We start from the raw sequence: 24,116 nt of genomic DNA on the forward strand, positions 1-24,116 counted from the left end.
GAAGGAAGAACATACATTACTGCTATGGTGTAATCCATAGACGCCTGGACGCATGGGGAATCTTTTATTCCTCCTGCGGAGGATAGGTGAAACAGAAGGCTGAGTTTCCACATTATTTCTAATAAGATAACACCACTCTTATTATATGTATATAACTGTTGTATGACCCTAATTTTTAATTGCTGGGTCAAGAGGGCCTCGGTCCCAGGGAAACCATACAAGAAGAAAGGTAAACGTGGTCCTCCATTCACGGCGAATACAAACAATAGGCTCGCGACGCTCCATAGACTACTGAAGCAATCCTACGGTAAAGTCAGAAAGCTCCTACAACTCCCAGCATGCTCAACGAAACCAGGACGGCGCCTTAAAAGACATTGTAGCAAGCACACTTCCGCTTCCGTTAAGTATTTTCATTTTGGAAACCATAGCAATGCTGGTTTGTGAAGGGAGGTCCTGAACTAATCCCGACAGAGACTGCAGGCAGGCGTAGAGATTTTGTGATGGAGTGTCCGTTATGTCTCCACGCTCCCTCGTCTTACATTGTTCTTGCCACAGTACAATGGCGGCCGTTAACCGACATCAGGAAGCGTCCATCGTCCTTTGAGAACCGGGGTTTAGCATTTCCCTGTTGCAGCCAAACAACAAAAGAACTTTGGGACCCTGAAAGACGAACACATTTTTTCCATCAAAGGTTCCGCCTGAGTAATTTCGTTGGTCTTTAAACCGTCACAAAACACACTTGTTTTCTGATGCTTGAGTCTTTCTAGGGTCACCAGCTCCGTGGAAAGGAATGCACATGCAGTTAAAAAAGTAAAATACAAAACTGGATTCCCAGAAGGCTCTTGGGCCCGGGGCGGGCGGGCTGGTAGGTAGTGCGCATGTGCAGTGGCGGGCTGGTTTGATTGTTGTGAGGCAGCGGAGAGCGGCTGCGCGATGGAGGTGGACGAGGTGCAGCACTGCCCGGGCAGGTAAGTCGAGCGGCCTTTTTTCCTTGCCTGGGAAATGCCCTGCCTCACGTCCACCGTCCCTGGGACGGCGAAGGGGCTTTCTGTCTTGCTGTTTGGTTCCAGGCTGTGGTTCTTTTGAGCCGAGGCACGCCCCGCCCTTTCAAATGAAGACGCCTGCGGCAGCCTTGTCTCCACTTTTCGCAGTCGGAGGGTTGCCTTGTTGGCCAACAGTTTTTCTAAGTCCCGAGCTACTGATATGAGTCCGACCCCACAAACAGCTCATGCCCTGATTAAAGTTGGATCACATCCAATGGTCCGTCTGCGATTTAGGCGCGAATCTTATGCATGTTTAGACGGGAAAAAGGTCCTACAATGTTCAGCAACCCGAGGCTGGGGGAAGACGGGTGCAGAGTAAACGTGCAATTCTGGTTGGCTGAGGAATGCTGAGAGTTGTAGGACTTTGTTTTCTGCCGAAGGTGCGTAGGATTGCGCCTTATTTTTTTGCTTATGCTCCCTCTTCCTTAAATAAAAGAAGGGGGGGGGAGAGAGGGATGAGGCCCCCAAATTCTAAGGAAGACAGGATTCCTTCGAGAACTTATGAAGAAGGTATTGTGATTTCTGTACAGAAGAGGCATTCCATAAAGGACTACTCCTAGTTGCTAATCTGTCCTCCAAGTATTCTGCTTCCTTCTTTAAAGTCTCAAATGCTCTATATGGGATTCTAATGAGGAGGCTGCTTCTTCAGATTCGACAGACTGCTGACTGACTCAAAAGTATTTATTTCTCCTCATACACTTCCACACTCTGCCCATACATTCTCAGTCATCAACTAATCACCTCATTCATCCCCCTCCTTTACCCCTTGCTCCCTTACCCTCCTCTGTAACTTACCAACATTCAAAGAAACATGCACATAACACTTTATCATTGTGGACCTTAAGTTATTTCAGTGGGTATGCATATATAGCTGTCATCTTCTTATGCATAGATACTTTGTAAAGTTTTGTTGACAGCAGTTACTCTGCAGGTCATGCATTTTGGTTAGTTTGATAAAATACGGATTGTGTATTTGTTGTGGGTTTTGGATTGATGCATACACATTTTGTGGGACATGTTACATGTTTGTGGAATGCCATAAGTTTTTGCAATGCTTATAATGTGTGAAGCTGCCCACAAAAACAGACATCAGATTCAGGATGCAGCTTTGGGGCTCTGAGTGTACACAAGGCTTTTCTTGATTTGCCATTGTGCCTTGAACAATTCCATAATGGACAGATATCAGTCAGACTGTTAGTATAGACCTGCTGAATATTTTTCTGTAGCAAAGCTTTATATAACAGTGGAAAATATATTGGGCAGAATACAATTGAGTAATGAAACTTGGTGCAGTGTAAAGGGTGGAAGTCTAAGGCTTAACTAACTTTTCTTTAAACTTTTCAGTGCAGAAGACCTTCCAAGAAAGCTAGCTCAACAGGTAATAAAACTGTTCCCACTGACTTTAAAGCACATGGAAGATTGAATATTTTAATAACAGACTTCAGTCTGAATTTCAAGGAATATTGAAGCTACAGTTTATTGTTGTTGTTGTTATTTAAAACTTATACCCCATTCACCACTTAGATGTCTTGGGATGGCTTACAGTTGTACTCTTTCCCCTGCTTCAGTTGTTATTTTTTAATTGTGCACCTATTTCACCTGGGAGGATAATTTTGTGAGCTTAATTCTGGATTTATCTATATTGTTTGGGTTTGCATATCATGGATCAAACTCAGATTGGGAGATGGGATATTCAGAGTGGTGGCATATGCTGTGGCAAATTGTGGATTAATTAATGCACAATTAGTTACTATTGTGTGCAAATGGTGCCCATGTCTTATCCTTGATCCTTATCTGCCCCTTTGTCTGTTATCAGCTTGGTGCTGTGATACCTACTGAACCTGGTGGGGCTTGCTTCTATGTAAAATGTATGGCACTAATGACTTGACAATTCCATTGAGCGGTCAGAGTTGAGCAGGATGCTAGGCAGAAGATGCAGGCTTATTTGACAGCGGGCTTGGCTTGTCCTATGATCGGGAAGGAAGAATATTGAAGGGAGGCAAGCTGTGTATCTCTCAAGACAGAAGAACTCAGGTTATTTTTTATTTGTCTCTAGTTTACTGCTTTTTTAGGGTGCAGGGGAAGGTTTTATAATATTCATAACATTTAATGAGAAATACCCATCTTCTGTTTTAGGAACCTTCTCAAGGAAACCAGCTTGGCTTAGAAGATGGAAAAAATACTGAGATGTTTGGTAAAGCAGTTAACTCCTTTTAGAATGCTTTGCTTGAGCAATGTATGCCTTGGTGTTCTGCTGCCTCCTGTAGGAAGGACCATGTATTATACAGCTCATTTCCAGTTATTTTACAAAAATAAATCAGAATTCTGTCTGAAGAAAAGTAAATGTTTGGAAGCCTTTTGGAAATAGGCTGATTAAACCTATTTACATGTAGGCATTGGTGTTGTATAATTCTGTTGTCGCTGATCAAGGAAGAAGCAAGGTGTTATGTCCCCAACTCCCCATTGCTCCAGCAGAATGATGTTTGTACTGCAGAACTTCTTGTGATCTCACTGCCCATGGTTTTCATGATTTGCAATTACATTTCTGAGCTGGGAAAATCATTCTTATGTATGAATGCATTCAGTTCATTGCTAATCTCAGAATTATCCAACTTTAATTCAGCACTGTTGCTTTTTGTCATTTCTTGCTTGAAAGGTTTTCACCCTCAGGATTTGGGTTCCCCTTTCTTTTGGAATGAAGGAGAATGAACTGGCTGTCAGGATGATAACCTAATTTGCAATAAATGCCCTCTGCTCCTCTAATATTCCTAGGGAGGCCTTCCAGGACATTGTGTGGGACTGTTTTTAAAAACTTTAAATTTTGTTTTGCCAGATTCCTAGAACTCTGGGTTGATTTTCATGGCTCCTTTATATTTTTTAAATACAGTTCTTCAGTGTGATATGTGAGATTTTCTTTATATTGTAATCACTTATGAGCTATCTTCAGTGCTCTTGATAAGCTGGAAGGTGTTGTATTTTGTGTGCAGATGGGCATGCAAAACATGGAAAATCAAACCATTCCAACAATTAGTAAAAGGTTTTCTGTTTCATCTACTGTTGTTTACTGTTAACTACAACTTGGATGCATCACATATGTCATAATACTACAGTATGAGCATTAAAATTGATAGAATAGATTTTCAGCCACAGTTCTAATGCATTGCTGCCCTTCTTGGTAAATCAGTTGAACTGGTAGAGCTGTGGTGTGCTCTTACTCCACCCTCTTTCTTTTCCTTATGTGTATTAAATATGACTGCATGCTCCACAGCATATGGCCCAGGATGGCTATGAATGTGGTCCAACACAAAATCGTAAACTAGCTTAAAACATTATGAGATTTTTTGGTAGTTTTTTTGTAACTTGATTGCACAGTTCTTGAGCGTGAACTTTGTAGAAGCCAACGTTATGTTGCAGTGTCACATAAAATAAATGTTCATATCCTCTTGCTATTTGTACACATGTATGGCTTCAGTTTTACAGCTGTGTGCATCTTCCAGTGTGTTATCTTCCATGTGCAGACAGTCAAATTGACACCATCAGATGTTACATGTGCTTATGGTGACTTGGCGAGTGAAATGCAGCTATTACTAATAATATTTCAACTTACCATTGCAAACAATAGGTGTTTAATGTTATTTAGAAGACAGGTAAGCATTCTTATTTGATTATTAAAGGTACTTCCATACCTTGGCGGTGCCTCATGCATTGCCCATCGTGCTTTACAATTGGCCTTCTGCCTTGCACTGCGTCGGCAGCCGAGATGTGGAAGGGCCCAAACTTTGCTTTCTATTTTCCTGTCAATTAATTTTCATTATCTATTATTATCAGTTATTTTTTTAATCCCAGCATGGCTTCAACATCTCAAAAGAAAGCAGAACCCAAAACCCCCTCCACAATATTGCAGATGAAGGAAGATTGTTCAATGAAAAGTGGACAGATAACTATTTTTTTGTTAGGCAAATAGTAAGGCACTTTCCTTAATTTGCAGGGAATTTGTGCAAATTTTCAAAGACTAATTTGAAAAGGCATTATATGCAAAAACACGCTGCCAAATTCAGTGTGTATCAAGGGTTGAATCATAAGGACAAAATAAGAGAACTGAAAAAATGTCTGTTTTCTCATTTTTTTTAAAGTTACAACTCAGGCAAATTCTAGTGTAAGCTAGTTATATGGTGGCATTTTAATAGCATTTCACATGCTAGCAAAATCCTACAAGCTAGGCTCCAGTAGTATGTGGACCAAGAACTACCAGAAGTACAGGCACGGTTTTGAAGAGGCAGAGGAACTAGGTCAACATACAATGGATCATGGAGAAAGCTAGGGAGTTCCAGAAAAACATCTACTTCTGCTTCATTGACTACGCTAAAACTTTTGATTGTGTGGATCACAATAAGTTGTGGTAAGTTCCTAAAGAGATGGGAGTACCAGACCATCTTATTTGTCTCTTGAGAAACATGTATGCAGGTCAAGAAGCAACAGTGAGAACTGGACACGGAACTACTGATTGGTTCAAAATTGGGAAAGGATTACGGCAAGGCTGTATATTCTTGTCCTGCCTATTTAACTTATATGCAGAGCACTTCATGAGAAAGGCGGGGCTAGATGAATCACCAGTTGGAATTAAGATTGCCGGGAGAAATAACAACCTCAGGTATGCAGATGATACCACTCTCATGGCAGAAAGTAAAGAGGAACTAAACAGCCTCTTGATGCGGGTGTGTCATGCATGAAGCCCCGACAGAAACAGTGACTCATGAGGAGACCTTGCACTTGACACCCAGTGCCCAAGAGTTGACCCCACAACCCAATGCAGGGACAGCTGAGCCAGCTGCTGCATCTTCCTCTGACCCCCAGCACGTTGAGCAAACGTCTGGACCTTTATCAGAGACAGTCATGAGAAAGAGGAAGCTGCAAGTTCTACTCAGAAGGAGGCAGAGCAAACTGCCTCTTCCCCCTCTGATGCTGATCTCCCTGAGCCAGAAACAGAAGATACAATAGGTGTCGTGGATTTCTCAAAAGCCAAAAACAGACGTATTTTACGCAGATATGAACAGTGGCAAAATTTATTGCGTAAGAGGGAGGAAAGGCGTGACTTGGGAGAATGATCCCACGTGGGCTTGGGAAGAGAAGCCATTAGAGAGTTAACATCTGCTTAGCAAGGATCACTATTAGGGAATTTATCTATAGAGTTGTAAATCTTGTAGACAATTAACATTAAAGGACTTTAGTTTTATTGCTCTAGAATGTGTGGATTGTTTACATACTGGGCTGCACGCCTTGATAGGGTGAAGGAGGAGAGCGCAAAAGTTGGCTTAAAACTCAACATTAAGAAAACTAAGATCATGGCATCTGGTCCTCTCACTTCCTGGCAAGTAGATGGGGAAGAAATGGAGGTAGTGACAGATTTTATTTTCCTGGGCTCCAAGATCACCACAGACGGGGACTGCAGCCAAAAAATTAAAAAACGCACACTCCTTGTGAGGACAACTATGACAAATCTAGACAAATCTTCAGGATCTGGCCTTCTAAAGAGCAGTCAGGGTTGATCTCCTCTAGGACTGACCGGTTGGATTGCCTTGCGGTCCAAGGGACTTGCAGGAGTCTCCTCCAGCACCACATTTCAAAGGCCTCAATCCTTTGGCGCTCAGCCTTCCTTATGGTCCAGCTTTCACAGCCATACATTGCAACTGGGAAAACCATAGCCTTGACTATATGCACTTTTCTTGGCAGGGTGATGTCTCTGCTTTTTAGTATGCTGTCTAGATTTGTCACAGCTTTCCTCCCCAGGAGCAAGCGTCTTAATTTCTTGGCTGCAGTCCCCGTCTGTGGTGATCTTGGAGCCCAGGAAAATAAAATCTGTCACTACCTCCATTTCTTCCCCATCTATTTGCCAGGAAGTGAGAGGACCGGATGCCATGATCTTAGTTTTCTTAATGTTGAGTTTCAAGCCAAATTTGCACTCTCCTTCACCTGCATAAAGAAGCTGTTTAGTTCCTCTTCACTTTCTGCCATGAGAGTGGTATCATCTGCATATCTGAGGTTGTTGATATTTCTCCCAGCAATCTTAATTCCAACTGGTGATTCATCTAGCCCCGCCTTTCTCATGATGTGCTCTGCATACAAGTTAAATAGGCAGGGCGACAGTATACAGCCTTGCTGAACTCCTTTCTCAATTTTGAACCAATCAGTGGTTCTGTGTCCAGTTCTCACTGTTGCTTCTTGACCCACATATAGGTTTCTCAGGAGACAAATAAGATGGTCTGGTACTCTCGTCTCTTTAAGAACTTGCCACAATCTGTTGTGATCCACACAATCAAAGGCTTTAGCATAGTCAATGAAGCAGAAGTAGATGTTTTTCTGGAACTCCCTAGCTTTCTCCATGATCCAGCATATGTTGGCAATTTGATCTCTAGTTTCTCTCCCTCTTTGAAACCCTGCCTGTACTTCTGCTGGTTCTCAGTCCACATACTGCTGGAGCCTAGCTTGTAGGATTTTGAGCATAACTTTGCTAGCATGTGAAATGAGTGCAATGGTGTGGTAGTTTGAACATTCTTTGGCATTGCGCTTCTTTGGGATGGGAATGTAAACTGACCTTTTCCAATCCTGTGGCCACTGTTGAGTTTTCCAAATTTGCTGGCATATTGAGTGTAGCAGTTTTACTGCATAGTCTTTTAAGATTTTGAATAGCTCAGCTGGAATACTGTCACCTCCACTAGCTTTGTTGTTGCTCAGACTTCCTAAGGCCCATTTGATTTCACATTCCAGGATGTCTGGGTCGAGGTCAGTGACCACCCCATCGTGGTTATCAGGGACATTAAGCTCTTTGTTTTATAGTACTTCTGTGTAATCTTGCCACCTCTTCTTAATCTCTTCTGCCGCTGTTAGGTCCCTGCCATTTTGGCCCTTTATCATGCCCATCTTTGCATGAAACGTTCCCTTCATATCTCCAATTTTCTTGAAGAGATCTCTGGTTCTCCTTGTTCTATTGTTTTCTTCTATTTCTTTGCACTGTTCATTTCAGAAGGCATTCTGATCTCTTCTAGCTGTTCTCTGGAATTCTGCATTCAATTGGGTGTATCTTTCTCTTTCTCCCTTGCCTTTTGCTTCCCTTCTTTCCTCAGCTATTTGTAATGCCTCCTCAGACAGCCATTTTGCTTTCTTGCATTTCTTTTTCTTTGAGATGGTTTTAGTTGCTACCTCTTGTACAATGTTGCGAACCTCCGTCCATAATTCTTCAGACACTCTGTCTATCAGATCTAATTCCTTAAATCTATTTGTCACCTCTACTGTATATTCATCAGGAATATGATTTAGGTCATACCTGAGTGGCCTAGTGCTTTTCCCTACTTTCTTCAGTTTAAGCCTAAATTTTGCAATGAGAAGCTCATGATCTGAGCCACAGTCAGCTCCTGTTCTAGATTTTACTGACTGCATAGAGCTTCTCTATCTTTGGCTGCAGGGCACATAGTCAGTCTGATTTCTGTGTTGACCATCTGGTGAATGTCCATGTGTAGAGTTGTCTCTTGGGTTGTTGGAAAAGAGTGTTTGCTATGACCATCGTATTCTCTTGACAAAATTCTACCAGCCTGTGCCCTGCTTCATTTTGTACTCCAAGGCCAAACTTGCCTGTTATTCCGGTTATCTTTTGGCTTCCTACTTTAGCATTCCAGTCCCCCATGACGATAAGGACATCATTTTTGGGTGTTAATTCTAGAAGGTGTTGTAGGCCTTCATAGAACCGGTCAACTTCAGCCTCTTCCGCACCAGTGACTGGGGCATAGACTTGGACTACCGTGATGTTGAATGGTTTGACTTGAATTCGAACTGAGATCATTCTGTCATTTTGGAGACTGTATCCCAGTACTGCTTTTCCTACTCTTTTATTGACTATGAAGGCTACTCCATTTCTTCTGAGGGATTCTTGCCCACAGTAGTATACCTGATGGTCGTCTGAATTAAATTCATCCATTCCTGTCCATTTTAGTTCACTGATTCCTAAGATGTCGATGTTCATTCTTGTCATCTCTTGTTTGACCACATCCAGCTTGCCTTGATTCATGGATCTTACATTCCACGTTCCTATGGAGTATAGATCTTTGCAGCATCGGACTTTGCTTTCACCACCAGATACATCCGCAACTGAGTGTCCTTTTGGCTTTGACCCAGTCGCTTCATTCTTTCTGGCGCTACTAGTACTAGCCCTCCGCTCTTCCCCAGTAGCATATTGGACACCTTCTGACCTGAGGGGCTCATCTTCCGGCATCATATCTTTTTGCCTTTTGGTACTGTCCATGGGGTTTTCATGGCAAAGATGCTGGAGTGGGTTGCCATTTCTTTCTCCAGTGGATCGCGTTTTGTCAGAGCTCTCTGCTATGACCTGTCCGTCTTGGGTGGCCCTGCACGGCATAGCTCATAGCTTCATTGAGCTATGCAAGCCCCTTCGCCACGACAAGGCTGTGATCCATAAAGGAAGTTTGGAGAGTACATCTGCTAATTTTAACTTTTATGCTTTGGCAATAAATGACAGCACTGATGCTACCAATACAACTCAATGTGCCATTATTATTAGAGGTACTGATTATGTATATAATGTCACTGAAGAAATGGCTTCTTTAGTGCCATTAAAAGACACAACTAAATCAAGAGAGTTATACAAAGCAGTAAAAAAAAATTAAAGTGATTTTCTTTGTCCTTTGTCAAGATACCTGGTATAGTTACTGATGGTGCCCTGGTGATGATGGGTAAAAGAGAGGAACTTGTAAAATTAAGAGAAGATGATGCAGTTGTGGCCCAGAACTCATGTTTGATGAAGTAACATTGCATAGAACATCAAGAATTTATGCACAAAAGCTTTAAAAATGGATAATGTAAAGCAAATTGTCATCAAGACTGTGAATTTCATAATGGCCAAGGGATTAAATCATTGCCAATTCCAGGAATTCCTTACAAGTGTTGATGCTTCCAACATCATTTACTTTTTGGAAGTAGATCAAGGCTAAATGTTGAAAAGATGTTATGATTTATGACATCAAGTCATTAATGGTATCAGAAACAAAATTTGGGCCAGGACTTGATGATGAAAACTGGCCTTTTTAGTGGATTTATCCACTCATTAACCATGTATCTTCAAGGTGATAACCAACTTAGCAATAAGATGTCTCAAACCATAGCAGCGTTCCAAATCAAACTGCAATTATGGTAAGCTCAAATTAAGGCAAACAATTTTATACATTTTAACACGTTGGCTAAACACATTCCTATGAGCAGCAAAAATATGCAGCCTTGCTTTTCAATATGATACAAGAATTTGGAAACAGATTTCAAGATTTCTGGGAAAATAATATTTTGGGATATTTGCAACTCCATTTTCAGTAAAAAAATGTGTTACCTGCCAATTTTCAAATGGAATGTATAGAACTGCAATCTAACATTCAACTTTAAGAAAAATGTGATCATGTCTTTTATACTGGACTTTTATAGGTTCTATCTTCCAAGAGACAAATATCCTTCACTTCACAATCATGCCTTATTCATGTCATCACTTTTTTACAGCACCTGTATTTGTGAGCAACTGTTTTCAAGAATGAAGCCCAGTACGAATAAAATTAGAACCAAAATATCTGATGAGCACCTTGAGAATTCACTGAGAATTGCAACTACTTCCATCAAACAAGATATTGATGCTTTAGTTTCAAATACAGTATCAAACATCCCACTAGTTTTATGTTGCCCTCTTTTCTTTTACTTTTATAATAGAACAATGATTGTTGATTTTTTTATTAATTAGATATGTTCATTTTCTATATTAGCGATTGCAAATTTGGGACCTGCTCAATGATTTAAAAGACTCTGAATGGGGCGTTGCATAATTAGGATTATTGTGCAAGGTTCTTTTGCTTATCTGTGGTGGCAGATATCATGAAAATTATACACAGACCTTTGTTTTTTTGCTCATCAGCTTTCGTTAGTGTTTGTATTTTTAATGTGTGGCCCAAGACAATTCTTCTTCCAGTGTGACCCCAGAGAAGCCAAAAGGTTGGACACCTCTGCACTAGAGCCAAATATAAATCCAAAATGTAATTGTTGTACTTCTCTGTATTGCCTTTGTGTAGCTAATGATTCTCTCTTATTTTTATATGTGGTATTCCCCCCATCACGAATACACTCTTTCTATGGATGTAGTCTGCCTTTAACTCTCTTGATTTCTACCATTGCCACCAGGAATTGCTAATTCCAACCTTTTCACTTAACCTTTCCCAAAGTATTGGACCCAAGCTGTTAGGCTCCTTTGCTGGACTGTGTGGCCCTGAGGATGAGATGCTGATAATCAAATAGCCTATGACTCTTTCAACAAAACTTTATTTGTTCAATAAGCAAAATGGTTTCAAGATGTCCTGTAACTTTCGTAAATAAAACAATGTGCAGTAATAATGTGTGACTGAGATATGTCACTCCTTGTCTTCACAGTCCTCACACACAGAACCTCATTTCTATCCTGCACTCAGGTTTCTGTCAGCTCCTCTCTCTCACACACCCTTATAATACTTTCCAATGTGAGGTTCTAACTCTCCCTAGTCACAAATATGTTCTCCAAGTATTCTGCTTCCCCTTTTGGAATCTTAAATGCTTTTCACAGCACTCTGAGATTCTAATGAGGAGGCTGCCTCTTCAGATTTCCTAGACTTCTGATGAACCACAACTGTGTTAACTACTGACAGATCACACTTGCATGTTTGTTGACTGTTTTCTTGCTCTCCTCATGCACTTCCAGGCACACACCTAGTCACCGACCAATCCCTTCACTCCCTCACTGACTCTGGAATGTTCACAGGTACTGGCAAGAAGGAATGCCAACTAGGCCCTAATCTGAAGGACGAGTGTGCTCTGGATTCTCTTAGTCTGAAGAAAGCATCTCTCCAGAATCTCGGTGCTGAAACAGATCATGCTTTGACTTCATTCAGTGTATCATTTGGACAGCTTCCCAGTCCACGAATTGCACGTCGTTCCTTGTATCGCTACAGTCAGAAGCTGGATTCTAATCGCCGGAAGTCACTGCCACCTCTTCAGATGGATATTTCAGGTAGATGTCTCCTCCTTAGCTTTATGACTAAGCTGGAGCCAGGTAGAACGTGGTCAAGAAATCCCTGGTTGCGGCAGCTGGTTGAATTGCTCCAAAACGAAATTGAGGTCTCCAACACAGTGCCTGTGGACACCTCTTTTGCTAGCCATTAGGCTCACCGTCTCTCTTGATGTTTCTTTTGTTAAGATTTATTTATAAAAATCCATATTTTAATTTGGAGGCTGGCTTTCTGAAAAGCAATGGGCTATCCTCCAGTGCTACTCTTAGTAGGGTTAAAAAAATAGTTTTGGTCTTGGAGCTCAGAACCCACCATTGCTCGCAAGTTACTTTTCTTCTAGCTTCCTTCTTTATCTTCTGAGAAAAGGTGTTTTGGGATTGACCATGTTCACCATGGCACACATTTTATGAATGGGCAAGCCCCCACCCCCCACCCCCATGGTGGCTATTTTGCATGAGCAAGGAAAATGCCTTCTAAGGAGGTCAGATCACTTGTTTCCAAATTTGGCTCTTGGTTTTGTGAACTATGACTTTTAGAGAACTAGTTTTGTATTCTTACTGGGCCAAAGTCTGAGACTGTGTTCAAGTTCTTGTCTGACCATTCCTTAGCTCTGAAGTATGTGTTTATTGACCTTAACAGGGTTTGCATATATTGTCTGTCTTTGATGTATTGGAATGATCGTAGCTTTTGGTTTTCTGCTGGGCAAGTGATCTCTGTACATCACACATACAGGCTTTTGTGCCCGCACAAGAGCCTGTTGTCAGGTAGTTTCTCTAGCCAAGCATTCATTTTTTGCGGAAGCCCCTCCTCTTCTTGTTCCTAGATGGTAACTAGAAGTGGTGTTCATGTTTCCCTTGCACGGTTGCACAAAAAGGTCCAGAAAGTGTGCCTCCTGCATGGGCTGGCTTAGACTCAAAGATAACAGGGTGAAAGTCATCAAGGTAAATGTCTGTTTCTATACTAGAGAGGGGTTCAACTTGCAGCCTTTGAGATGTTTTCAACTAGAACTCCTGTGAACCTTGGCTACTGGCTATGCTGGATGGAGCTTATGGGAACTCTGGTTCCGATCAGCCAGAGGGCTTCAGGTTGTTTGTCCAACCTCTATGTGTCCAGAGGAAGAAAGAATTAAGTTGGATATATGAGAAGCACTTGCAGGATAAGCTCCAAGGATTCGCTACTTTAAAAGTGCACCCTTCTGCATGTTAGTTGAAGCAAGTGCTACTGTGTTCAGTGGGCCTTACTCCCAAGAAAAGTGTGTGATAATCAGTCCGAGGCATACTCTGGAACCATGTGGGACATCTGTAGCAGCACCATTAACATAAAGAACAAGCTGTGTCCAAATCTTGAGTTCTTGTGATGGAGAACCAATAGTTAAACCTTAGTAGCTAGGCATGCTATGAATAGTCAACTATTTAATATACACTGCATTGCAACAATGCTAAAATTTGCAAAGAAATATCCAACAAATATCACTGGACTTGAAGCAGGATTGTGCTTAACTTTCAGAACTGAGCAAAGCAATTAGCCTGGACTTGCCAGAGGCTGACAGAATGACTGCACTTCTCCTGTCCAGCTTCCGGGTAAGCCTGCTATCTCTAGAAGTTCCACATTCTGTTGTTGTTATGTGCTGCTGATTTGTCTTGACTTATGCCAACTGTATGAACGAGTGGCCTCCAAAATGCCCTATCCATGATAGTCCTTGCTCAGCTCTTGTAAACGCAAGGCTGTAAGTTTACGGAATCTGAGCTCAGGTAGATTGTATTTGAGAAAGCTGCAAAAGCACTTACAGCCATTATTCTGGGGAGTCACTCTCACTTCCTTCTACTTGTGGGAAGCATCCTCTTTGAAGTTGAAGGTGCACAAGAAAGCAAAACTGGAATGAAGGCAGAAGCATCTTCTGAGGTATCTGATTGGAAGTTCCCATAGATAAGAGGAGGAAGAAATTATTTCAAGCAGGTTCTGCCAGCCACCAAGTGATAGTGGCTGGGGATTAGTATAACCTTCTTGGAGTGGTAGAGCTCCCATCGTTCAAGTTGTAGGAGGAGAAAAGATGCAACAATCAGATTATCCCTTGGGTAAGGGGTAATATCAGCTTCACCCTTCCTGGCAATCCAAGGATGGTTTAAGAGAAAAGGCATCCTGACCTATAAGGTGATCTCTACTCCTTTTTATTGTGCAGAGGCAGGACAGAAACTGGGAGAGGGCAGTTATTCCTTCAAGAGTTGGAGACAAAGATATTATTGCTAAATTGCATAAATCCTGCTGATTGAAGTGGGAAGATCAGAATACTATCCTCCATTGATGGAAAACTGAGTATTATTTTTTGTTTTACTGATTATGCGTAAACCGCTTTGGGGGCCTTTTTGGCTGAAGAATGGAATGAAAATAGTTTACATAAATACAGACTCATTCTTCTTAGTAAAACCAGTGTTCTTTGTAATAACTTTGCAACCAGATCCAGTTCTTTATGGTGCAGGTTAAGGTGCATATGTTGCTTTTGGTGACTGATGTTGTGATGTCACTAGACTTGCTTGGCTAACTGGCTACTTGAGGGGCTCCCAGAGCAATTTTACTTCTGCCCTTGGCAGGGCAACCACATCTTAACTTAACTGGTTTAAATCTTACACAGTACATGCAACTGTGGAGGCAATGTGATGGTGCACGTGTTCTCCAGGGCCACCTCACCCGCAGTGCCTTGCTCTGAAGATTGGGCATGCCAGAGAGCCTCTCAGTGCCACTGGCCACTTTCTTGCAGCAGCAAATAAACGATTCAGACTACTAAATGCTCCCTAACCTGACTCCATCTTTTTCCTCTCCCAGTACTGTGCCCAGAAACTGGAGCACTCCCTAAGGCAGACTGAAGGCTTTAATCCTGAAACCTTTGAACAGAATGGTAGGTTGTCTCCATTTACTTCCACAAGGAAGAGCTGTGGCCTAGCTGAAGGATGAGAGTCAGTTTGGTCAGGGGCCATTTGGACCGCAATCAAGTGTGTTGGGAGATGGCAGTGAGCAGCTGAAAGACACACTAGCAAGTACTTCAGTGTGAACCTTTTCACCCGGTGGTTCTCAGAAGTACCCTGTGCCTTGGCCCTTGCAGAGGATTCTGGGGTATACAGCAGGCATCATATCCAGTTCACTCAAGACACTTTTAAGACAATGTCACTTTATACTGGCCAAGCATTGGTCCATCTGCCTACTACTCTCTGCCCCAATTGGCAGTTGCTCTCTGAGGTCACACCCAGAGGTCTGTCTCAGCTCTGCTACCTCTGAACTGCAAACATTGGGACTTTTTAAATGCAAGATGTGTGGTCAGCTACTGAACTATGGAGCCTGCCATTCCATTATGCTAACTTGGAATGCATCAAGAACATGCCTGACATATTCTTGTGGCTATGTGTCCTAAGGGAAGACCATCAAAAGTTGGCAAACGGCTTTTAGCAAAACCTGTACTTTTCTTATTGGGTACCTCCAGAAGCCTTCTCAGAGTTCAATACTATCACCATGGCACTAGATGCATATAAGACTAGACTGAGGTGTGATAGCAATGATTTTTGCTGATGCTATTCACTGCCCTATGCATGTTATCTGATAGGAATTGGTGTGGGTAGACAGCTGTAGCTGCCTTCTGTCCCTGTCCTGGCCATTGGAGTTTTAATACTGAGGTTGGGCAGCCTTGGTGCTGGGACTCTGAAGAATCCTGTGGCTCACCCAGATGATGTTGGGAGGCCATAGGATTGTGCTCTAAGGCTGGAATGCAGAACACTGAGCCCAGGGATGAAATCCAACAATCCCAGTGTTCCAGTGCTGGCCTCATAACCCAAGTGGTCCCACCTTCTCACCACATCCACTCCCCCCAGTCACTGATCACTTAGTGATTTCCTCATCTTGTACAGCATCCTCCATCATCCATCCTTAAAGACTGAAAATGTTTCTGAAGCTCTAGTTACTGTCACTAAGAGCTCCAGACTAAAACATATTGTTATTTTTTTGCCCTGTCCTTTTTTAACTTACCACTTTGCTTTCATCCCCACCCACAATATGCCCCCAAGAGCTTTTCTGAAAGAAATTGTGGCCCTTAGGCTGAAAGAGGTTTCCCATCCCTGATCTAAGGAGCCCTATGGCCTCCTGGAACACACTGGACAAAGAGTTTCAACATAAGCTTGCTATATCATATAGCATTTCTGATATTTTCCATGGCCTCTCCTTGTCTCTTCCTTCAGTGAACTTGCTTTTGGAAGAGCTGAAGCTCTACACCGAGAAACTGAGACTAGATGGATCTCTGCAAAAATGCTTTGAGGACCCCAAGGGGTAATGACTGCTTCTTGATACTTAAGGTGCTATGGAATCCTTGGTTCCCCGCTCCCTCTCCATATAGTTTGTGTGAATGAGGGTTGATTTTCTTCCTGATCTTCACTTCTACAGATGAAGCTATTACTCAAGGTAGTGAAGCTCCCAATGCTGTACAGCATTTTTAAAAGTTAAGCACAGGTGGGCTTGCTTGCTACTTGAGTGGAAGGTTGTGCTAATGGGAGAGCAGGATACAGCAAAGTCAGGAAGAAAGATGTTACGGGGAGTTGCTCTGCCATAGTTTCCTAACCCAGCAAAGCTTTTTATTTTTAGGTGTTTATCTGATCCTGCATTGAATGCATCCATGGCAGCTTTTAAAGAGATTATGGCCAGGTGAGAAGTAACTAGAGGCCACAGCCTGCCTTCTGTCATAATATTGTTGAATGCCTTAATCATATAATCTTTTAGCACTATATATTGGAACTTCTGGATGACTTGCAGTGAAGTATAAATTCTGTGCGATCTTGCTCATGGAGATTTAAACATAGAAACAGAGCGAGTCAGAAGAGGCCTCTCGGGCCACCTAGTCTGATCCCCAGCTCCAGCTGGCTCCGCTCATGACATGCCCACCATGTGCATGTCCAGTCTATCTTTGAACACCCTCACCGATGTGGCCTCAGCGACCTCTCATGAAAGCCCATTCCACACCCTCGGGGTCCTAACTGTCAGGAAGTGCTTCCTGGCATCTAAATGGAACCTTGGTTCCCTGAGCTTTGCTCCGCTGGAGCGCGTCCTGCCTTCCTCTGCAGGGGAGAACAAGTCTCTACCTGTATGTCACCAACATATCCCTTCTGAGTCTCCTCCAGGATGAAGAGACCCAGTTCCCTCAGTCTTGCCTCATACGGCATCCCCTGCAAACTGGCCACCAACCTTGTGGCCCTACGATGCACTGACTCCAACCTGGCTATATCCTTTCTGTAATGAGGGGCCCAAAACTGAGCACAGTACTCCATTTGTGGGCACACCAGAGTTGTATAGAGTGGTAGTAATACCTCTCTTGATCTAGAAGCCACACTTCTGGCTATGCAACCAAGGCTGGTGTTCGCCCTCTTGACCACCGCATCACACTGCTGACTCATGTTTAGCCTGCAGTCAACCCGAGGTCCCTTTCACAAGTACTGGTTTCCAGCCACTTGTCAGCCTGTACTTATGACACCTATTCCTATGCCCCAAGTGCAAGACATTGCACTTATCCACATTGAACGCCATCCTGTTGTCTCCTGCCCACTTCCATAGTCTGTCCAGATCCTTTTGGATCTGGAGTACCTGCTCCTCAGTTGTGGCCACTACTCCAGTTTTAGTATCATCTGCAAATTTGATCAGAAGACTGTTCACCCCTTCTTCCATGCCATTTATGAAAAGATTAAACAGGATCGGCCCCAGGACAGAGCCTAAGCATCAGATACTAAGCATCAGATACAAAATACTAAGCATCAGAGCAACCTTTGGTCTTTTCTGTTCATTTTATAGGTTTTCTGCAGAAAAGCAAGCTTGGGAGGAACTGCTTCATTCTTACCAGCAAAACGTTGAGGAAATAGCCAGGTTAGAGCATTGGCTGTCTTTCCTATTAACATGTTGGCTGAAGCAGATTACAAAAAAACTAATAAAACTAAAGTAAGAGAAAGGCTATAAAATAACACAATGATAGCAAACTCCTAAAGTTTAAAGGAGAGTCCAAAAAGACCTGAATATGGTGAAGGCTGCACAGTTTTAGGCTGGCCTCAGTACCAGCCAAGCATTGTGGTCATCAGTGCCTCTCTGAGACCCTGTGGAATCAGGGATGCTTCCCCACTCCATTCCCTTCTTCCAAATCAAGCTTGGAAAAGTGCTGGCAGCAGTTGAGTGGCCAAGCAATTCCAGCCTTCCTTCTGACTGGGAGCTGGGCAAGTGGCAAGGATCACTGTCAGCAGGGAATATTTTGGCCCAAGGCTAGGGAGAAGGTGGGATTGAGTAGTAATCACATACTCCCCTTGATGAACTCAACTTCTGAAACCATGGAACCCCAAATGTGAAAGAAAATTCTGAACTTCTTGTTTTGCAGTAGGTACAAAATCTTTGGTTTTATTGCTGCTATAGGAGCTAGAAAATATGAAAAGGGAAAATATTTTGTTAGTCTTGCAGGCAGAAAATCTACTGGGTTGTATCCAATGTTATCATTCTACCAGCTGGAACTACCAAACAATGGCCATTGGGGGGGTTAGCTGTGTTGGTTTTCTTTCTTCTCCCTCAGAACAGGAAGCTCTTTGCTGGTTAGAAATAGTCTGTTTTGCTTTACCAAACGTGTGGACTGCAGTGAGGGAAAATATGTAAAAATGAGGAGACAACGTGTGACTGTCCAGTTGATGATGGATTGCATTTCCCACCAGTTCTAACCACCATAATCAATGAAGGATGGTGGAAGTGGCAGCCGTACGATATCTGACGGGCACACATCCCCATCCCTGTTTTAATGCTTTTTTCATCTTCTGGCCAACTTTAGAATGTTAACTATTTTGCTTTGTGTTGTTTCTATAGACATATTCCATCCAATGGTTTGTCTGTTAATTTCAGTTGTGAGTTCCTAGGAGAGTAGTTTGTGTATTCACACTTGTGGGACCCTTTGATGTTGCTTCATATATGTGATGCCATCCAGCTGTCACCTTCAGGTGTTGGTCTGACTGTAACTCAGTGTGTCTTTGTATATTTAAAGGAAATGTTGATATTCATGACAGCTGGAGTGTACCATGCAATGACTCTCTGTGACTTCTCTTGTAACTCACAAATGAGTAGCTGTGGACAAGTCCTCTGAAATGAGGAAAGTTTATTTGATGTATTTCATGATGTTCTGCTGGAGGGGACTTGCAGAAGCAAGTCTTCTTTCAGCCTGCTGCATAAGCTGATTTAACCCCATGCTCAAACCACTATATTAATGTGGTGCTAGATTAATTGGGTTATATTGTGACCTTTTCTCCAGCTCACAACTTGCTTCCTGATATTGTTGTGCTTGATTGGTGCCAAGTACAGGTTCTTGAAACACACCTTTTTTGTCTTTAAGGCAGCTAGATTTGTGCAGGTTGAAGCAAATGCCAGAGGAGCCTGTCAGCTATCCTGGGTCATCTCAGGCCAATGTACTTCAAACGAAGCCAGATTATAAGAAAATATTGGATCGTCAGGGGGAGGTCTTCTTTTTCATGGAGTGTGTGGTGAGTGATGGAGGGTAAATGTTAACTTGAATTAAAATGCAGCTCCAAGTGGCAGAACTGCAACGAGTTGCTGAGATATGGAAGGAACTTTGTATGAAGAGCAGGAACTGACTTACGCTGGAGTAGAGAAGCAGGATCTCCTTCAGCCCAAGAGCCAAATTGCAATTCAGAGAAGCTTTTGGTGGCTGAGGGCAAAAGGGGCACAGGCTCAAAATTCCAGCCTATAGTAGCTTAATGCTCTTACTGCCAGTGAATGAGCCTCAGGAGAGGCATGTTGACCTTTTAGAATGGGGAGAGGAGTGCACAAATCCTAGGAAATTACCAAATGACCCGTGGCTGAGGAATATGGGGCAGGGCCAATGGAGAGTTATAGGGCTGGATTTGTCCCTCCAGTCTGAGGCTTTGCACCCTTGCTGTAGAGCATCAGAGCAGCTCCTAAAGAACATAATTTTTATTGCAGGGGTGGTGGTTGAAAGGAACTCTTCCTTCCTGAAGGACACAGGACTTCAGGCTCTGGAGCCAAATCCAGCCCTTTGTGGGTCCCCTAGGAGCCTCTGCCCACTTCCCCTGGCCCTCAGAGCAGTAAAAGGTTATAATTTGGCTCCAGGACCAGCCGATTTTAATCCTTTGAGAGCTACAGAGAGATTTGCCCTACAGAGTATGCCCCACAGAAGGCAGGGGTGAAAATGGTCCCCAGACCTCCCATGGTTGCCCCCCCACCCCCCGCCGTGTAGTGATTGGAGCTAAAGTATTTGAAAAAGGATGGGTGGGGTTCAAGGAGTTACAGATACATCTGCATTAGTGGCTGTATTAGAACTTTAACACATTTCTACAATGGCAACTTGTAAACCTCCTTGTAAATGATGTGCCTTCATGGAAGAGAAGGGGAGGATATCAAAGGAACAAATACCCAGGGGAATACCTCTATTTTCTCAAGCCTTTAAAGAATTGCCTTAGTGCTTTTAGAAGTTTGCACTGTTTTCTCCCTGCTGTTGGCTTTCTCTTTTGCCATTTATCATCCTTGTTTTCTATTTTATGTTTTCATATCTGAATGCTGAAGACTCTAGTTAGTGGGCAGCTTGAAAACATAAGGTCACCATCATGCAAAGGAGATCAAGGTGTGTCATAGCATGACATGCAATTATTTGAACATCACAGAAAGCTCAGCAAGTGTATCTTGCATCAGGGTGGGTGGGAAAGAAGAACACAACTCCCCACTAGCAGTAGTCTTGGGAGGAGGAATTGAACACTTGCTCCTGAGTGTCTCTAGCCTGGCACAAAATGAAGATTCACCCCTCCTATTCCCTCTCTGGAGGGTTTTGGGAGAATGGGTCAAGGCTGGCTTCCAAGTCAATTCAAAACTTTGAGCCCCTGAACAGAACCTTAGGAACTGGGCAGGACCCAAACTGAGTAAGGACAAGGACTATCAGTTGGAGCATCTGAATGGTTTTCTACTGCTGCGTATTCATTATTAGCTATTGGGAAGTATATAAATGAATTAAATAACTAAGGCTCTCTGTCCAGAAGTTTTCCTGAACGGTACAGCCTAGCAGTATCTAGATTATATGAATCATGGGAACTGGAGGGGAAGTTGTTGGTCATCTCTAGGGAACAGGGTAGACTACCTCTTTCTTACTGTATGTTCTCAGCTGGATGAATTCCATCAGATGGAGAAAGTTTGTCAATCCTATATGGAAGAAGTTACACAGTATCTTCAGAAGCAATCAGCACAACTTGGTAAGCCAGCTACCATCTACTTAAACTAGAGAATGCAAAATGTAACTTCAGATGCCTGCTTAGAACAGAACAGCAACACTTTCCCAGATTTTTCTTCTCCCCTGCTCCATGTGCTTCCTTCAATTTAAAGGGCCATTTTCCAATGTAAAAAAAGTAAATAACACTCTCCTGCATATGAGTGTTGTAGATGTATCTTTTTGTTGCTTTTATGTGTTTGAAAGTCACTGTACTTCCAGACATAAGGCATGAAATTTGTCTCAATCCTTGGGAGATGCCAAGAGCAGAAAGTCAACTTTTTCCATTCACAATCTTATTCACTTTATTGATCTTCAGTCTCACCTTTGGTTGGTTGTTCTTGCATTTTTAGGATACCTAGTCCATTGGTCAGATCTATGTAATGTTTCCTCAGTGCCCAGGTTGGTAGAACTATATAATAAAAGTTCTCTAAATTTCATTGCTGCTGGAAAAATCCTGGGTTGATTCTTTCTCTTCTGGGGATCTCTAGACAGTTGTGGACATCAGGTGTTTGCATTCCCTGATTTTCAAAGCCTGAGGGCTATTGTTCTTTCATGTGAACTGATGTAATCATCCTTGAAACCCTTCTGCTGTTGGTCTTTTACCATAAGGCTTCACAGCAGAATCTGTTTAAATTTTGTGGAGTGCTCAGTAGCACTTGCAAAATGTGTTCAAGGTGCTGGAAGTGCTTTAGAGGTGACAGTACAATGTTGCCAATTAAGTCCACAAGTATTACTGAAGATCCCCTGCCCCCCATCTGCTCCAGCCCACTTTTTCAGTTTACACTTCCTTTCTTGGTTGCCTGCAAGCAGTCCTCACTCACCCTCTCAGGACTCAGTGGAGTTCTACTTTCATGAGAGCAAGTGAGCAGGGAGGCAATTCTTGCTGGTTCCTTTTTTCCCACTGCAACCCACTGTGCCCCCTGAAAAGCAGTGCCAGAACTTTAGGTGATATTTGCCCTGTACAGCATGAGAGGCAGTGTGGAAGAGCCAAATGCCTCCTTCCTCCATGAGATGTCAATACCTTCTGTTTGTTGGCAGCCATTGCTGTTCTAGGGGGGTGTAAAGAGAAGCATCACAGATATTTGTGAGGTGGAAGATTATTGCCTGACTCTGGGGATTGTGGGTGTGGCAGGGGAGAAAGATTACCAGTTACATAGTTATGGATAACTGCTGCAAAGCATTTGGGGAATATCTATCCAAGTAAGTCTGGAAGGCAAAATATATTATGGAAAAGCTGAAGATTGTGTGTCCAGTTTTGAGACAATCACTGAGGTTTGGGGTAGGGAAGACTGCAGCTCAGTCCATGGAGACTACTTCCAGTCAAAATGGCTTTTATACAGAAACCTAGAGCTCTGCAGATTAAAGATTTTGCCCTAGATATACTAACCATGGTATCTATTTTTTGCTGCATTCAAGTAATACTCATTTAAACCTAAGATCTGGAGGAAACTAAAAAGTCTTGTTTCAATTTCAGCATCAAGGACTTTCCAGAGATTGGAAAAATCACCAGCCCGAAAACTGCTCAGGCCTCTCCAGACAAAGTCATCTGTACCCCCACCTCCAGAGGGATAAAAGTAGTTGCATTCTTGCCACATTTGCAGGCTTTGGATCCAATACCACTACTGCCCAGTTCCATGCAGATTTTCTGCTGTGGTTTCCTTTTTCCTGACATGAACTACACTTCAAGGGCAACAGCATTCTTCCCCATAGCTTCCCAAGCTGGAAGATAAAAATACATGTTCTCTATTCTCTTGGTTAGCTCATGCTTGACATTGAATACTTCCATTTGACCAGTCAAGCAAGTGGCTCCCACTGATCTCATCCTGTATAGCTTCAATAGAGAACACTCATCCTCTGTGGAACAGGCCTGGAGATGACAGTAATTCCTCGGATTCAGAAGGCACAAAATGTTATCTGGTTTTCATTATCCTTTTGACAACCCAAACCTTCATATTAACAGGTCATAACAGCCTACCTTGTTCTATTTACCTTGAACATCTGTGGCAGTGGTGATGGTGGATCACTTCCTGTAGGTATATCATGAGAAGTTTGTGTGTGTGTGTGTGTGTAGGTGTAGTCAAACATTTAGCTACGGATTTAAAAAATCAGTTTGGAACTGTTTTATATTTCTTCCCTCTCTGACTTTTGAAAACCTGATGTGCAAAGTTGTAGGCAGCTAGTGGCAACTTTAAAATTGGGCCTGGTTGCTGAAGATGGCAGGAAGCTGATTTCTTTTTCTATTTATGCTGGTGGAAAGAAAGGATGGGAACAAAAGCACTCCAACAAGAACAGGCTCATTCTTTGCATTTCCTTTCTCCATATTGGCACTCAGTTTGTGGTCACTTTTGTATCCTTGCCTAAGACAAACTGAATCCTATGTGCTTTCTTTTTTGTCTCATACACTTAATTTGATGGGCTCTTGCCATTTAAAAATAAATTTCTTATATGCAGATGTTGTAGAAGTCTGTCTCAGCTGCAATTTATTTGAAGTGTTAATAAGACACCTCAGGTTCTCTAACTGGAAACCACAAAGGCAAATTATCAGTCTGGTGATGGAACAGTTGTTTCCAATGGGGGACACCTGAAAACAGTTTTGAAAGTGTAACAGAATGGAATACCTATTTTTCAGGCATCCAAACCAAGCAAACTCATATGTCACTTAGGCCTAGATGGGAATGATGTAGCAAGATATGTAACTTATGCAGCTTCTGT

At 42.6% G+C, this 24,116-nt stretch overlaps 1 protein-coding gene across 4 annotated transcripts; it reads left to right on the forward strand.

Moving 5' to 3' along the window:
- The first annotated feature begins 902 nt into the window (after positions 1-902).
- DSN1 (DSN1 component of MIS12 kinetochore complex) lies at positions 903-23,866 on the forward strand. 4 transcript variants are annotated; one of them, XM_044431569.1, is made up of 12 exons: positions 903-968; positions 2,388-2,421; positions 3,180-3,237; positions 11,815-12,123; positions 13,628-13,701; positions 14,942-15,014; positions 16,342-16,429; positions 16,742-16,801; positions 17,939-18,010; positions 19,503-19,650; positions 21,300-21,387; positions 22,879-23,866. In XM_044431569.1, exons 1-12 carry the CDS (start codon positions 934-936, stop codon positions 22,974-22,976), a joined length of 1,137 nt encoding a protein of 378 aa, XP_044287504.1. In that variant the 5' UTR covers positions 903-933; the 3' UTR covers positions 22,977-23,866. The 4 variants fall into 4 exon arrangements, with proteins under 4 accessions (XP_044287504.1, XP_044287505.1, XP_044287506.1 ...); XM_044431570.1 differs by having other exon boundaries at positions 11,875-12,123; XM_044431571.1 differs by lacking the exon at positions 17,939-18,010.
- The last annotated feature ends 250 nt before the right edge of the window (positions 23,867-24,116 follow it).

The sequence above is a fragment of the Varanus komodoensis genome, unplaced genomic scaffold (assembly GCF_004798865.1).
Source record: "Varanus komodoensis strain SLA01 unplaced genomic scaffold, ASM479886v1 scaffold22, whole genome shotgun sequence".
Lineage (NCBI taxonomy): Eukaryota > Metazoa > Chordata > Lepidosauria > Squamata > Varanidae > Varanus > Varanus komodoensis.